We start from the raw sequence: 17471 nt of genomic DNA, 5'->3' as shown, positions 1-17471 counted from the left end.
TACAGATGCTTTGAGGTTCTGGAGCTCCTTATTTTAAATGTTCCTGGTTTTTGTACATGATCAAATAAACCTGGTCTGCTGTCCACAGGTTTTACTCAGAGGATTCAGCACCTAAATACTTTTGAGAAAGAATTTGAATAAGCATGTTATTTATCATTCAGCAAAAAAAAAAAAATCATCTTGATGTAGTCATACAACTTATTTTTTTTAACCTTATTGTAATTTGGTAATATTGTCACATCTAGATTCCAACCAATCAAACAAATTTGCAAAAGTTTATACATAGAACAATTTATTTACCAACATGAGAAAATACTGATTCAGACAGGTTAATTGGTGAGTAGGTAAAATCTGCAATTTGTACAAGCTTACAATGTTTGTCTGCATTTTATAAACCGGTTTGGAATACTATGAATATTCTATAATAAATATAATATTCTGTTCTTCACGGTGGTCTAAGGATTGGTCAGCCCCTGAATGCAATATCTGAACACCTCTGCATCAGTAGCTCACCTTGGTTGCAAATCTTATAACCTCATTCCAAATCTTAAACAGATTTAAATTTTCCATCTTCAACCAATATATAACTATTTCAATACTTTCCGATTTCCATAAATAAATTACATTTATTTGTATCAAAAAGAATTGATAAAGAACTGGCCATTGTGTTGTGTGCCTTTCTGCAGATTCACAAAGAGAAGCTGAATACACTCTGTAGCAAGTCAATAATAGTTGTACTGCCTTTCTTCATCCCCATTGTTGATTGAATTCGCATTTAAAAGTAGCAACATTAAATTAGGCTTAGTATAATATGCATATATATATACATACATACATACATACACGAGTGTGTCTTTACAATATATAACAAGTGGTTTGTAAAACATTAAAATGTAAAAAGTGTTTGTAAGAAATGGCAGTGATCCATTCATACTGTTTCACGGTTCATATAAATATGAGAAATCTCTTTTCCAACCATTTGATTCCTTGGCAGTAGCATTATACAAAAAGGGAGGTGTTCATTGAACTTTGATCCAGCTACATCTGTTCTCGGTGGCATCTAGATGGCTCAGACAAAGACATAGCCCTAATCCTGCTCCTGGAGAGCTACAGTATTGCAGGTCCAAGCTCAGCAGTGAAACACCTGATTCAGCTCACCAAGGGTTTGAAGATCAGTTGTTTAGATGACTCAGGTGTCATGATGGCACTAAGCTGGGTCAAAAAACTGCAGAACTGCGGCACTCCAGAAGCAGGATTGAGGATTGCTGCCTTAGAGGAAAATTATGCTCTCTCCTCCCCACAAGTGGGATAGATACCTCTCCCCATATTCTCCATATCTCCTTATACAGCCTGAAATCAGAGAGTGCTGGATTGGTATAGGGGGAAATTAGGTGCATTGACCCCCAGACACTGCATAGATCTGAAAGGACTAAGAAAGGTGTAACCAGTAGGGATACTGCTTGCCATACACCCATCCAGACCATTCAGACCTATGGGAAGTGCCCAGATAAGCTTAAAGCCATCCAGATCTTTCTGACCAATGATGACAGTGTAAGGCTAGGGGCTGATTTGGGGCCCAGGCAAGAGTGTCTCCCCACCACTACAGGTAGTTGGAGGTGACAAAGGCTTGGTCACGGCGCACGCGGCTCTGGTGGACCATGGCGCGGTCGTAGGCCACCTGCACAGACTTGCGGATGGTGGTCTTTCTGCCCTCCATCATACGCAGCTTGTCGCCAGTGTCGTCCACACCCAGAGGAGTCACTTTGTCCTGTGGTAGCCACTGCCTACAGAGGGGAGAAGAGAGGTGAGGTCTGTTGAAGCAAATACATCTATAGCTGAGGAACGTACACATGCACATCCAATGGCTTTGAGCAGGCACTGGATATTTAAGTGTATATCCAGGAAAAAGGTCAACTAGACCTAATGAAGCCGCACATTTCAATACAGTGAACTTCCTCTTATATGAATCACATACACTTTCACAGACCAGGCCATACTTTCTACGTATGGGTTTTTTAAGTCAGGTGCACTATAAACAGAGGAATGTTGCTATCTAACAGTTATTGACCCCTATGAGCTCAAATATATATAGTTAATTGCCATTTGACGCAATACACAAAAGCAAAACAGAGGTGTCAAAATAAAACAATGTGTATAGACACTTTAAAACAACTAAAACCAAATCGAAACTGTATAGAAATGATAATGGACATACATTCATACAGTTTCTTGACTGTGTCCAGCTAGCTAATATTCACAGAACCAGTCAGGGAGCATAGAACATTCCCAAAACGACAGATAGAGGACTATTTTTTGCCAATGTTGACAGCGAGGAAATAACACATTTTCAGTGCGGCCCTCCGGACCTCGTTGAAGACCGAATGCGGCCCCTAGGCAAAATGAGTTTGATAGCCCTGCCCTACAAGGAAGGTAGGAACCCAAAGATATGAAGCAGCCCTAGAATGAGAGATTAGAGAGCTGCTTGTGATCACTTAAGTGCTACCCAAACACCACCCTCCTCTCACCATGTCCTCTTGTTGTCGAAGAAGAGCACCAGAAAGAGCTTCTCCCCAGCCTCCTCTGTCCTCTGCTCCCCCAGCTGTAGGACGTCCAGCGGGGGCACGGGGATGGGCACCCCGTTGTGCAACAAGCCCTCCTGGGGCATCTCAGGGTCAATGATCTGGCCAATGGAAAAGATGAATTGATTTGTTTTATTTTGACAATTCAAAACCCATTAATAACAATAGATACAGCAAATATGTGCCAAATTAAGTGTTACACTGGATTTTAGCATTACCATTTATTTATTTTTTTTACAGTAAAAAGGCATCAAACACTGAGCAGTATGGGACATTGTTTACACACTAATCCAGTGTGATTCTGAACTAACCTTCCGAGATTGTTAGTCTACTGAACAGCAAATATTTCCTAAAATGCAATATGCTTTGTGTTAGTGGATTTTAGAGTGGCCTAACTTGAAATCTCCTGCTATTTCAGACCATAAATCAATTTCCAAGTGCTAACCCTATGATACTAAGACCAGGTAACTGCTAATCTCTTCATTTGGGACCTGTATCAGTGTAGGCGAGCAGATGATTGCCCGATGCATTCTCTCACCAATGCAGGGTAGGAGGGGTATCCCCGACACTTGGCCCAGACCAAGTCCAGGGGCTCCAGCACCACTACATTTTCAAAAGGCATCAGGATACCACTGCCTGCAGACAGGATAAGACAAGTGTCAATACTAAATACAAATATTCAAATGACACAATGGCTTTTGTAGTAAATGGGGTCTTGGGTGCGGTAGAGTTCTGTCATCCAAAAAGGAAAGTGGTTATTAACACCCAAGAAAATGTAGGCCGCAACAGGATAGGCCATTTTCATATAGTTCAAATCAAGACGCTGACCATTTTCAACAGTCTTTCTCAAAGCTAGAGTCTGAATATATGTGAATGTGGATATAGCGTTTATGACTGAATGTTAGTTTCCCAAGGAAACAACTGGCCAAAATGTTTTATATACAGTACCAGTCAAATGTTTGGACACACCTACTCATTCTAGGGTTTTTCTTTATTTTTTACTATTTTCTACATTGTAGAATAATAGTGAATACATCAACACTATGAAATAACACATATGGAATCATGTAGTAACCAAAACAAATCAAAATATATTTTAGATTCTTTGCCTTGATGACAGCTTTGCACACTCTGGCATTCTCTCAACCAGCTTCACCTGGAATGCTTTTCCCAACAGTCTTGAAGGAGTTCCCACATATGCTGAGCACTTGACTACTTTTCCTTCACTCTGTGGTCCAACTCATCCCAAACCATCTCAATTGGGTTGAGGTTGGGTGATTGTAGAGGCCAGGTCATCTGATGCAGCACTCTATCACTCTCCTACTTGGTCAAATAGCCCGTACACAGCCTGGAGGTGTGTTGGGTTATTGTCCTGTTGAAAAATAAAATGATAGTCCCACTAAGCCCAAACCAGATGGGATGGCATATCGCTGCAGAATGCTGTGGTAGCCATGCTGGTTAAGTGTGCCTTGAATTCTAAATAAATCACAGACAGTGTCAACAGCAAAGCACCCCTACACCATCACACCTCCATGCTTCACGGTGGGAACCACACATGCGGAGAGCATCCATTCACCTATTCCGCATCTCACAAAGACACGGCTGTTAGAACCAAACATCTCCAATTTGGACTCATCAGACCAAAGGACAGATTTCCACCAGTCTAATGTCAATTTCTCGTGTTTCTTGTCCCAAGCAAGTTTCTTCTTCTTATTGGTGTCCTTTAGTAGGGGTTTCTTTGCAGCAATTCGACCATGAAGGCCTGATTCACGCAGTCTCCTCTGAACAGTTGATGTTGACATGTGTCTGTTACTTGAACTCTGTGAAGCATTTATTTGGGCTGCAATTTCTGAGGCTGGTAACTAATGAACTTATCCTCTGCCGCAGAGGTAACTCTGGGTCTTCCTTTCCTGTGGCGGTCCTCATGAGAGCCAGTTTCATCATAGCGATTTATGGTTTTTGCGACTGCACTTGAAGAAACGTTCAAAGTTCATTCACTGACCTTCATGTCTTAAAGTAATGATGGACTGTCGTTTCTCTTTGCTTATTTGAGCGGTTCTTGCCATTATATGAACTTTTATCAAGGCACACCTGTTAATTGAAATGCATTCCAGGTGACTACCTCATGAAGCTGGTTGAGAGAATGCCAAGAGTGTGCAAAGCGGTCATCAAGGCAAAGGGTGGCTGTTTGAAGATTCTCAAATATAAAATATATTTTGATTTGTTTAACACTTTTTTGGTTACTACATGATTCCATGTGTTATTTCATAGTTTTGATGTCTTCACTATTATTCTACAATGTAGAAAATAGTACAAAATTAAGAAAAACCATGGAATGAGTAGGTGTGTCCAAACTTTTGACTGGTACTGTATGTATACTATATATTTAAAAAGAGAAAAAGAGGACTATTTAAAAAAAATTGTCCAACATTGATACTGTGATTCTCATACCCGTAGCGGTGTAATCTGCATCCCCGGTAACAGTCTCCAGGAAAGGTACTTTGGAAAGTGCTGGTTTTCCGAGGCTTCGTTTGGGTGGTGCGCTGCTGTTGGGGTACACAGTATTTCAGTAGGCTGTGCTGTTGTACTGCAGATAGGTTATCATCCGATTTTCACTGGCTACATTAACATGAGATCAGCCCAAAAACATGATACTATAAAAATTCATAACACTCAGAGGAGTTAGCGTATGTCTTACATTTCTTTGTGAAGGATTGGTGGAGTTCTACAGTCTGAGTCAGAACCACCATCATTGTGCTTTTTGAACCCATTGGTGAGTCCTGAAAGAAGACAGAAACCAATTGTCAGACACTTGCTGAGTATAAAGCCTAATTTACAACTTATGCAAGTATGCAACACAATAACACAATTAACTACGCAAAATGGTGATCCTGCGTAGTTGCAAGTTTCAGGGCCGCACACGTTTGTTTTCCTGCTACCCAAGTACATAAAACCGCCATTTTACGTAGCTAATTGCGTTCTTGAATTTCAAAACATGTATAAATTAGGCTTAAATCAAAAGAAGTGCATCTTTAGCCACTCACCAGTCTCCAGGGTATGGTTAGGTGTCTTGTCCAGCTCCTCCTCTGAGATGGCACCTCGACTAGGGGTCCCCCATTCGGGTGTGGTGAATGAGGATGGGGTCGGGGTCTGCTGGGGGATCTTAGACGGGGTGGATAAAGGGGTACTTAAAGCTGAGTTGGGGGTCGGGGGGGCACTGCCGCTAAGATTGTCTTTTTCTCTAAGCAGCTTTGCTCCATTCTTTGCTTTTTTGAAAAGCACAGAAGTCCGGCGCCCCACTCCCGCGGTGGCAGAGCGTGGGGACAAAGGGTCTGAAAGGCCGTTGACCACCAGCCCGCCACAGTGTAAACTGAGCGCCTCTTCTGCTTTAGTGCAATTCCCTGTAGAGTCAAGGGTGGGAGTACCACAATCTGAGCTCTCGCTGTCCAATTTCAGGCGCTTGTAGGGATGGCCCAGGGTCCTTAGCTCCCCCGTCATGGGGCGCAGCGTGGGGGGCTCCAGGGGCACATCTCCCTGCAGAGGGGGAGGTGCCAGGCATGTTGGCTCCAGCGTTGGGGGAGGGGTACATTTGAGGTCCTCTGAAAGCAGAGAAAGGGACTGATCAAACTGTCAATTCATTTACATAATACTTATATGATTGATTCTAGGCTTTCATCATGTCGTGATTAGTTAGGGCATCCAATACAAAGTCAAAAATTCACACAAGTCAGCAAAACAAATGGATAGGTGAATTAGCACAACTTATTAATTAATGGCATAAACACTAGCATGCTTGACCAAGGTTCGATTGCCTAGTATTCTCGGTTCCCCCCCTGAAATGTACTACATTGGTGTCAGAGGTGGGATGACATGACTGTATGAGGCCAATGGAGGCGAGTCCATGAGGTGGCGGTGCAGAGGACGATAAGAAACGCAGAGTGCGCCTGGAGAGGGTTGTGAGGCAACTACGTGGGACCCTACTTACTAGACTGCAGACAGTGAAGTGCTTTGGGTTGGTGCGTGGGGGGACCCTGGCTCAATTACCTGAGGATAATTTGCTGTTAGCTCATGATTGCAACCGGTCTCGTTTCAGCAGAGCAGATCATTAAATAGTCGGTTTCCATAGGTAATTAAACGTCAATATCATACAACAATACATTGCCAACGCTTTGATCACCCACCTTTATCTGAAGACGACAGGCCGTTGTCAGCCTCTGCGTCTTTCCCCTCCTCCTCCTCTTCTTCATCTTTGACGTCTCCGTTGAGGAGCGAGTGGCGGTGGTGTTGGCCCTGTCGGTAGCGGACGCTGTTGATCTCGCGGCGCAGGAGGCGGATGCGGCGGGTACGGGCGCCGCTGGAGCGCATGGTGGTCACCACATCGAGCTTGTCCAGCATCTCCTTCAGCTGCTCCTCAGGCGACATGTGCAGACGGTTCTCGGGGTCCAGCAGGGTGTCCACTACAAGGGACGGAACGCCACACAGAGATGGGTTTATTATTGGGTCGGTGGTGAAACCACTGTCAATATCATAGCCCACAAGACGATAAACTCCTCAGCACAATAAAGCAACTCAAAATAGCTCAGGGAAAGTGTTACCCTAAATATCACCATTCATCACAGGCTTGAGCTCACTCCAAAATAAATGAGAACAAAGTATCTGTGCTACAAACAGATCACAGAACAGGTAGGCTACACAAACACAGGTTTGAAGTTGATCTAAATTTAAAACTGCCACGGTTTCTATGACATACACACTATGAGGTTTAGATTTGGTTAGATTTGTTTTTATTTGACCTTTATCTCTATCTTTTTTTTTGGGGGGGGTGGAAGCAGCAGTACTAGCCTAGCATAGAGACATTTGTTGCTACAGGTTTACTTGGGACCCGGGTGACGTTCAACATAGAACAAACGTGCCTCTCTGACGTGTAGAATAAGGAATCACGTCAACTCTAATAATGAGAATCCACAACGTTCACCTAGAGCTTGGCCCCAGGTTCAGAATCAAAAACGAGCCAACATCCATGCCACTGCGTCACTCACCGTCCTCCCAGGTGCAGCGGTAGTAGTCGTGTTTCTGGGGCGACTCTGCGAGATGCATGCCCGTGGCCGGGTCCAGGCCAGTGTTGTGGGCCTGTCGCTGGGCGTGACGGAGGATTGCGCCCCCCATGTCACGGAGACGCAGGGCAGCACGGTGGAACAGTGTATCCTTGGTGTTGTACAGCAGGCAGTTGGCCACCATCAGGTTGAAGTCTGCCTCCAGGTGGGCCAGCGAGCTGTAACTGTGGGCTTCCAGCTTGGAGCGCATGGTGGAGAAGTCCATGGGCTGGCTGATGAACTCCAGGTAGTCTGGGACCTGGGGGGACAGAGGGGGAAGAGCAGAAAGACAGTCAGGGAGACGGACACATATAGATAGTCTAAAGCAGGGGTCTCCAACCTTTTTCCCCATGAGAGCTCCTTAGTGTACAATAGAAAGTAGTGCACTGTTCTCTTTCTGCCAATATACCAAGGCTAAAGGCTGTTCTTATGCACGACGCAACGCAGAGTGCTAGGACATAGCCCTTAGCCGTGGTATATTGGCCATATATCAAACCCCAGAGGTGCCTTATTGCTATTATAAACTGGTTACCAATGTAATTAGAGCAGTAAAAATACATGTTTTGTCATACCCATGGTATACGGTATTGTTCATAGAGAAACAACAAAATTGGATGTTCTGAGTCCATGTCAATGCTTAAATAATCATATCAGAAGACCATTATTTTTTTGTCAAAGAAAACCAACCCATTTTTATTTGAGTGTAATTCCTCGCATCTAGCGAGTGAGGAATGTGCCGTCTAATGTGCCGGTCTAGCGATGGTTCTGCACCGTTGCTGCTCATTTAATGGCAAAGTTTGCAAATAAGATACAAATGATATCGCGATCAACCTGTTGGAGACCCCTGGTCTAACGCCAAGCCGCCATTATCATATTGATGACATTAATCTGTTGCAGATCTGAAAGGACTTGGGATGCGGGGTGATTTGGGGCTGAGTAAAAAACATAAGCACCCTAAACTAAGCAACAGAGGGAAACGGACTATGAACGGACAACGGGTCTAACATTGACTTGTCGGCAGTTCCCAACAAAGCTGAACAGAACACGTGGTAGTCTTTCATGACGGATGCAGCAGGACACATCACTACACCCCCGCAACACGCCATAAACCATATGAAAGAATCAAATAACCAGTATCAAATAAAACAGATCTCAGTACTGTGCAGGCTATGTATCATTTTCCCTGATCCTCAGAGATTCAGGACTGGAGGTCATTGGGGAAAATAAAATGTCAGTGACTTTGAAATTCATGTAAAAACAGCTTCTAACCTTTATAAAAAAATATTGACAGCGTAAATTACCATGGATTTTCGAATAATTTAGCCAGGTACTGTAAATATGTTTTTAACACATATGCAACATTTACGTTTGTCTGTAGCATACACAAGTTTTGCATTTAATACCCGGTTTGATATTGCCCAATCGGTTGACCAGTCAGTAACTCTGAGGTTCTACAGTATTAGCATGGTGACTGACCTCCTGGAGGTTGACGGGCTGTGCAAAGATCTGGCCCGCATCTTTCTCCTGCAGCTGGTCCAGTGTGGAGCACAGCAGCACCTGCACTGGGGTCAGCTGTAGCTCCAGGGCCGCCTGGTGAACCTTGATCTTTGTGGGAGTGGAGGGTGAGATGGGTTCGAGTTCGGAGGGGAGACCAGCAACACACATGTAAATCTAAATTCCTCAGCAGACTATATGGAGGTACTGTATGAAATAGTTTTTTTGTGAAGAGAGCATCTTAACCTTTATTTATGTGGGGAAAACACTGAGAATAAGTTGTATTTTTTCAGTAACAACCTGAACAGTCAAAGCATGGACAGACATATAGAGCAAGTGCATAAACAGACAGTCTAGTCTCCATACCTGCTCTCTCTTCAGTTTCTCCCGCTTGCGGATTAGCTCCACCAGTAGCCGGGCTCTCTCCAGGTCCTGTCGCAACTTCTGCCAGTACTTCAGCTCCTCCCTCACAGCACACACCTTCTCATCGGGCTCCGGCTGCAAACACAGAGATGAATTCAAACAACTCCCCGACACACAATATAGGGGGTGCTTCAATTGTATGAGGCGTGGCTTCCACTTGTCTTCTCATTCCCTTCATCTGCCATGTTGGGAAAGAAATTGGACAGGCCAAAAGCAAATTCCGGGTAAAGTCCCACCATATTGCTTTCACCTGTCCGTTTTGTCCTATTTATTCAGTGAAGATGAAGGGAGAAGAGGCCTCTACATAATATTTTTGAGATGCAGCTGGGGATTTGAATTGACTTAACATAATCATTGTTATAGGATACTCCGAGGAGCATATTCAATTTAACAGTTAGAAATTTATTAGAACACATGATTCCAAAAACATACACAATTTTAAATGGAGCCAGCCAGCTCTACCGATGATATTTCTTCAGATTGTATATTTCTACTGATATCTGCACTGTTCTATTACGTTGAATACGACAGAATAACCTCCTGATGTTAACGCCCCCTTTGACCTTGGAGTGCCCAATGACATCTGACCTGTTCAATGTGCCTCTGTGATTGGACATGGGAATGCAGGCGACGAATGAGTGCGACCCCGTTCCGTGACTGGCGTTTCAGGAGCCAATAGTTGTGCAGCCTTTGCATGAACTGGTTCTTCCTCTGGACGAGAATCCCTTTGCAGATGGCGTTCAACCTGTGTGGCATCGGGAGGAGTTTAACACACTATTCATTACTACAACATTTGAAAGTTATTCTTGTCATAAGCACAATGGGCCAAATCCTAACTTAAGATACCGTCTGGGCAACATGAAACTTTGCACATTGTCAACGTGCATCTGGAGTTAGGATGAGGCCCCATGTACGTTTAAGATACTTACACACTAATATATACCTACGAGCCAAATGCAGATGGCAGTATAGGTAGAATCCTGCCAGCTAAAGTTCCACTAACAACAATAAGAAGCTGGTGAACACAGACAGACCTTGGAGTGGGGATCTGTGGAACTACGATCATCGGTGTAGTGGCGGCACGGTGGGCAGCTGCCTCCAGACCCTTCTTCCCCTTCCTCTTCCCGTGCTTGACCTCCTTCTTGCGCCGCTTCTGCACCTGTGGGGCCTCAGTGTAGGCACTGCGCCCCCGGCTGGCCCGGCCCCCCAACGCCCTCCCCGTGGTATCCTCCTCGTCCGATCCCCCCGCGCCCCTCTCCTGGCCCGGAGGTGAGTGCACCTCACAGAAGGCGGTCTTCTTTACCGAGAAGGTGGTGCCGTTGACGTTGGTCTCTCGCACGGGGTCGATCTTCATGAAGAGCCCGGCGCGCTGGGCGCATGTGACATGGAAGGCTGTGTAGCAGTTGGCCTTGTGGCACTGGATGGCAGCGCCACGGCCCTTCTGCTTGCACAGGTAGCAGGTGAGCTTCCAGCGGGCGGGCGGGATGTTGTCCACCCCTTCCACGGGCTCCAGGAACACAGTGTTGGCGAAGCACACCTCGGGGATCCAGATGGCACACACCACGTGGGCCCAGTGCCCATCACTGGTCTGCTTGAAGGCGCCACCCCGGTTGGGACATAGCACACAGTCCACAGGCCGCTGGGGCGACTGCAGGCAGCAGCGGCACAGCCACTGGCCCTCTGGGATGTAGGGCACGCCGTAGCACTCCTGGTGCACAGCCAGGTTGCAGGCATCACAGAAGAGGATGACGTTGCTGTTGAGGCACTCGTCGTCTAGGCACACACAGCAGAAGGCATCGTCGTCGATGGCGCTCTGCGAGGGCGCCCGGCTGCGAGCCTCCCGGTATGACTCCTCCTCCAGGCGGTCCACCAGCAGCTCGAAAGTGTCGGGGGAGACTGTGGTGTGGCCGTCTGACATCCGCCTGGTGTTCACCATCTCCAGCCAGGCCGCGTCCTCCTCATCCATGTCATACTCTGCCTCCGCCTCCTGCTCCTCCGCTGAGCGCTCTATGTAGCGGTAGTAGGCCATGGGCAGAGGGGGCGCCGCACAGGGGCTGAAGGCCTCCAGCATGCGAAAGGTGGGCTCGGGAAGGGGGGTGTGATGATGGTTGTGTGAGGAGGAGTTGGTCTTGTTGTGAGGTTGTGAGTGAGAGTTGGGGCAGTGGTTCTGAGGGGTGGAGGAAGAGGACGATGTGGAGGAGGAATGTTTGGAGTCTTTCTTGCGGCCTCTGGGCATGGCGGGCGGCTTGCGTCCGGGGTTGGCGCTGGCGAGTGCGACGGGCTGCTCGCTGTTCTCTTTGTTGCTGTTGCACTCAGTGATGTCCTGGGCCGTCATCTCGCCCTCTGTGATGACCGTCAGAGGGTCCACGATGGAGATCCGGTGGAGCCTGCCATCCAAGTCAACTTCCACCACTTTCTGGGCCTGGGAATAAGTCAGTGTCTCTCTGGTGGGGGACACCTTGAGGCTGTAGGGTGAAGGGGAGCGCTGCCGGGCCCCCCCTCGTCCCCTACCAGCTTGGTAAGACTTTCTCCCACCCGCATCCCCTCCCCCGGCCAGGTGGCCCCTCCGCCGTGGCTTCCTCATGGGCCTCCAACCACGCAGTGCCCGACACCCACTGCTGCAACCAGATGAAGGCGAGAACATACCATTAGAAACTCAAAACTGCAAATGGCTAGCTAAGAATGTTTAACAGATGGACAGCCAAGGCCAACCATTGCCTTCTAAATGTTATGCCACTCAATGTGTGCGCAAATTATTTTTAGTTGGCCAACGATAGCCATCTAACCACATCCACACAACATTTCAACCATCATTGTCAGTGACACACGGTCTGAATCTGAGCAAAGTAACCATGCACCCTTTTAATTTTGGCAGGTCCTAGGGGCGGAGTTATGGCTTAACTGATAGTACAGGAACTTGGGGGAGCTATGGCTATACTCAAATGGAATGAAAACTGTCAAATAGTGGATTGCACACCACAGTCAACACATACTAAACTAGCTGTAGTCTACTACAGTACCCTCCACAGCCAGTAAATCACGAGTTGATGTTTCTGTAAGTTATCCTTTGCGTCATCTCGTCACACAGACAGCAACTGCCAACAGCAGCGTTTGGTCAACCCTACAATACTAGCTACACAGCCAATCATTTCTCCCGTTATTTGGATCAAGCCACCTCAAAACCAATCAAGTGCCTAGTTCCCTTTTCCAGATAAAATTATCCGCCATTTGTTTTAAACAAATTGAAAACCCCACACAAACCCAATCATTAAACATTATAGAACTGACTAACGTTAATTTAACGTGCTAACGTTAGCTAGCTAGATCGTTTGTTACGACTGTTAAACAACTCATAAAATGAAGCGATATGAGATCTGACCAAGAAAGTCCAACACTTGCTAACTAAGTTAGCTAAGTAACTGCACGTGCTAACGTTAACTAGCTAATTGAACAACTGTAGATAGCGGTGGTAGCTAACTAGTTGCTCCAAATGAGTACACTTAGCTGGCATTGGCTAACGGAATAGCTAGCTAAGTTACGTTAGCTCTTTAGCTCGCGCTTCTTTTACCAACCTACTAGTGACGTGTAGCCGCTACTACAGGCTAGCTACCGTTACTGGGAAGTCAAATGCGGTTCCTAACATATATGTGTATGATATGAACCAGCTAATCCTTATCGTTGTCAACTGTAACAACGATGTTATCTTACCTTCACTGGCAGTTCGGCAACCGGTAATGAAACAGGTTTATCGTTGGCTAGTTTAGCTAGCTAACGTTAGCTCACCCTGCTACACCAAAAGCCAGTAACGTTACAGTAGATTTCGTTGATAAAACGTATGTTGCCTCAGTCCTTCCTTAAATACACGACCAATCGTTTCCAAATACTGACATTAAACATAGCTAGCTAATTTATTGTCCTAGTATAAAAACGAGTAAGTTGTCGACCCAGTTTTGACAAGGAGAATAGCATTTGCTAGCTAACAGCAACCTCGGATGTGCGGTACGGAGTAGGGAAAGCGAGGCTAAAACACGCCCTTGACCAAAGCAGGCCATCCGGAGGTTATGGTTTCGCGCGCCGGCTACACATTTGATGAAAGAATTTAACACTTTCAAACGACACTTATGGCTTTTGATTTTGTTAATATGTATGGATATTTACACATACGAGTATCAATACAATTGAGACAGTTGTTGCAATGCCTCAACTTTGCTCCGCAAGGGAAACACAGTCAGTACGAAAGAGCAAGTTGTAATGCCTAATTGCAGATCAGGTTGCAACAGCAAGCGCTATACAAACGACTCTCGGAAATACTTTGACGCAGTTTGATGCGAAATCACATAGGCCAGCAGCCAGGCCTACAACCTGTGCAAAATAATTAGACTAAAAAGTATGACAGCGCAATGAGCATGAGGTGAAAACAAATTAGTTTAAAAGTTTAGTGTATTAAATGTTTGCTTTCTTTTCAAACAAACACGCAATCCGTTTTAGCTGGCCTATATTGTTTTACACTAAACAGAAACAATAATGCGCTAAGAAATTATGATTTTAGTCTGTTTGAATAGTCCTTTAAATTAGCCTACTTGTATTTCAACTGAATCTTGTTTAGAGAATACTGAAAAGGTAGAGGAATTAGTTTTTTAGATCAATTTTTTTTTTTTTTGCCACATGCGCTGAATACAACAGTTGTAGACATTACCGTGAAATGCTTACTTACAGCCCTTAACCAACAATGCATTTATTTTTTATAAAAAAGTTAAAAAACAACAAAAGTGTTGAGAAAAAAAGAGCAGAAGTAAAATAACAGTAGGGAGGCTATATACAGGGGGGTACTGGTGCAGAGTCAATGTGCGGGGGCACCGGGTAGTTGAGGTAATATGTACATGTGGGTAGAGTTAAAGTGACTATGTATAAATCATTAACAGAGTAGCAGCAGCGTAAAAATATGGGGTGGGGGCAGTGCAAATAGTCCAGGTAGCCATGATTAGCTGTTGAGAAGCCTTTTGGACCTAGACTTGGCGCTCCGGTACCGCTTGCCGTGCGGTAGCAGAGAGAACAGTCTCTGACTAGGGTGGCTGGAGTCTGTTGATAAAACAAGTTTACTGGAGAACGGAGACCAAGTAGAGACTTTTGGACAAGGTGGATAATTGTATAATATAAGGCAGTTTATTCAGAGGTAAAGATATCTGAGAATAGCGTGCACGGACCCGTTCGTCAATCTCGTAGGGAGATATCTGAGAGAGAGCCCCTAAACATTGTGTGCTGACATTTTATACAATAAAATAAAGTAGGTTGATTCTAGTAGTTCTGATCTTCTGATTGGTCCTGATGAGTTGGTCGAGGTCACCTCCATTGCATTGGCTCTGAGTCGGGTTCTCTGTCTTCAGATGTTCAGCCTAAGAGAAGGGGGTTTTTGTGTGTGTGTGTGCTTAACAATGATGATGTGTGTGTGTGTGTGTGTGTGTGCGTGTGTGTATGTGTGTGTGTGTGTGTATGTGTGTGTATGTTTAACAATGATGATGTGTGTGTGTGTGTGTGCGTGTGTGTATGTGTGTGTGTGTGTATGTTTAACAATGATGATGTGTGTGTGTGTGTATATGTGTGTGTGTGTGGGGGGTGTGTGTGTGTATGTCCTCAGAGCAAGAAGTCGTGAGTTGGGAGAACTGAGAGACCTATGGCGTGGGTGTTGTCCATAGCCACCTGCTGATAAGGCCGACAAGATAGAAGTCTCTTGTGTATTGTATTAAATACAAAGGCCCAACACAAGATGGGTCATGCACAAGATTTTAGTCAGACCAAGCTATAACATTATATATATTTACTACGACAAGTCTTTGACAATTTTGAGGGCCTTCCTCTGACACCGCCTGGTATAGAGGTCCTGGATGGCAGGAAGCTTGGCCCGAGTGATGTACTGGGCCGTATGCACTACCCTCTGTAGTGCCTTGCGGTCGGAGGCCGAGCAGTTGCCATACCAGGCGGTGATGCAACCAGTCAGGATGCTCTCGATGGTGCAGCTTTAGAACTTTTTGAGGATCTGAGGACCCATGCCAAATCTTTTCAGTCTCCTGAGGGGGAATAGGCTTTGTCGTGCCCTCTTCACGACTGTCTTGGTGTGTTTGGACCATGATAGTTCGTTGGTGATGTGGACACCAAGGAACTTGAAGCCCTCTACAGCCCCGTCGATGAGAATGGGGGCGTGCGCAGTCCTCTTTTTCCCCCCCTGTAGTCCACAATCATCCTTTGTCTTGTTCACGTTGAGGGAGAGGTTGTTATCATGGCACCACACGGCCAGGTCTCTGACCTCCCTATAGGCTGTCTCATCGTTGTCGGTGATAGATGAGTTAGGTCGGAGAAAAGCATTCAGAAACCGAAGTAAGGCTATATGCATAATTTGCCATTTATTGAGAAAACAAAGTCCCTATCACATACAGTGAGGGAAAAAAGTATTTGATCCCCTGCTGATTTTGTACGTTTGCCCACTGACAAAGAAATGATCAGTCTATAATTTTAATGGTAGGTTTATTTGAACAGTGAGAGACAGAATAACAAACAAACAAATCCAGAAAAACGCATGTCAGAAATGTTATAAATTGATTTGCATTTTAATGAGGGAAATAAGTATTTGACCCGCTCTCAATCAGAAGGATTTCTGGCTACCAGGTGTCTTTTATACAGGTAACGAGCTGAGATTAGGAGCACACTCTTAAAGGGAGTGCTCCTAATCTCAGCTTGTTACCTGTATAAAAGACACCTGTCCACAGAAGCAATCAATCAATCAGATTCCAAACTCTCCACCATGGCCAAGACCAAAGAGCTCTCCAAGGATGTCAGGGACAAGATTGTAGACTTACACAAGGCTGGAATGGGCTACAAGACCATCGCCAAGCAGCTTGGTGAGAAGGTGACAACAGTTGGTGCGATTATTCGCAAATGGAAGAAACACAAAATAACTGTCGGCCTGGGGCTCCATGCAAGATCTCACCTCGTGGAGTTGCAATGATCATGAGAACGGTGAGGAATCAGCCCAGAACTACACGGGAGGATCTTGTCAATGATCTCAAGGCAGCTGGGACCATAGTCACCAAGAAAACAATTGGTAACACACTACGCCGTGAAGGACTGAAATCATGCAGCGCCCGCAATGTTCCCCTGCTCAAGAAAGCACATATACAGGCCCGTCTGAAGTTTGCCAATGAACATCTGAATGATTCAGAGGAGAACTGGGTGAAAGTGTTGTGGTCAGATGAGACCAAAAACAACTTCACCGCATCAAAGGGACGATGGACGGGGCCATGTACCGTCAAATCTTGGGTGAGAACCTCCTTCCCTCAGCCAGGGCATTGAAAATGGGTCGCGGATGGGTATTCCAGCATGACAATGACCCAAAACACACAGCCAAGGCAACAAAGGAGTGGCTCAAGAAGAAGCATATTAAGGTCCTGGAGTGGCCTAGCCAGTCTCCAGACCTTAATCCCATAGAAAATCTATGGAGGGAGCTGAAGGTTCGAGTTGCCAAACGTCAGCCTCGAAACCTTAATGACTTGGAGAAGATCTGCAAAGAGGAGTGGGACAAAATCCCTCCTGAGATGTGTGCAAACCTGGTGGCCAAATACTAGAAACGTCTGACCTCTGTGATTGCCAACAAGGGTTTTGCCACCAAGTACCAAGTCATGTTTAGCAGAGCAGTCAAATACTTATACTTATTCCCTCATTAAAATGCAAATCAATTTATAACATTTTTGACATGCTTTTTTGTTGTTATTCTGTCTCTCACTGTTCAAATAAACCTACCATTAAAATTATAGACTGATCCTGTCTTTGTCAGTGGGCAAACGTACAAAATCAGCAGAGGATCAAATACTTTTTCCCCCTCACTGTACAT

General features: G+C 45.4%; 1 protein-coding gene across 1 annotated transcript; it reads right to left on the bottom strand.

Moving 5' to 3' along the window:
• Nucleotides 1-271: 271 nt before the first annotated feature.
• On the bottom strand, nt 272-13866 carry LOC121538238 (bromodomain and PHD finger-containing protein 3). The gene is made up of 13 exons (XM_041846083.2): nt 13298-13866; nt 10624-12207; nt 10178-10334; nt 9533-9664; nt 9149-9277; nt 7619-7931; nt 6761-7036; nt 5624-6178; nt 5278-5359; nt 5031-5125; nt 3118-3215; nt 2526-2680; nt 272-1784 (listed from the first exon to the last, which is right to left on the bottom strand). Exons 2-13 carry the CDS (start codon nt 12171-12173, stop codon nt 1601-1603), a joined length of 3726 nt encoding a protein of 1241 aa, XP_041702017.1. The 5' UTR covers nt 12174-12207; nt 13298-13866; the 3' UTR covers nt 272-1600.
• Nucleotides 13867-17471: the final 3605 nt, after the last annotated feature.

This window comes from Coregonus clupeaformis, chromosome 24 (assembly GCF_020615455.1).
Source record: "Coregonus clupeaformis isolate EN_2021a chromosome 24, ASM2061545v1, whole genome shotgun sequence".
NCBI classification, from domain to species: Eukaryota; Metazoa; Chordata; class Actinopteri; order Salmoniformes; family Salmonidae; genus Coregonus; species Coregonus clupeaformis.
This window is presented reverse-complemented; position numbering and strand designations above follow the sequence as displayed.

Excerpts from the sequence above, each read along its gene's own strand:
- LOC121538238 (XM_041846083.2), bottom strand. The coding sequence starts at position 12,173 with ATGAGGAAGCCACGGCGGAGGGGCCACCTGGCCGGGGGAGGGGATGCG. Across the intron at positions 9,278-9,532 it reads AGAAACTGAAGAGAGAGCAG|ATCAAGGTTCACCAGGCGGC; the intron begins GTATGGAGACTA and ends ACTCCCACAAAG. Across the intron at positions 6,179-6,760 it reads CCTGTCGTCTTCAGATAAAG|AGGACCTCAAATGTACCCCT; the intron begins GTGGGTGATCAA and ends CTCTGCTTTCAG.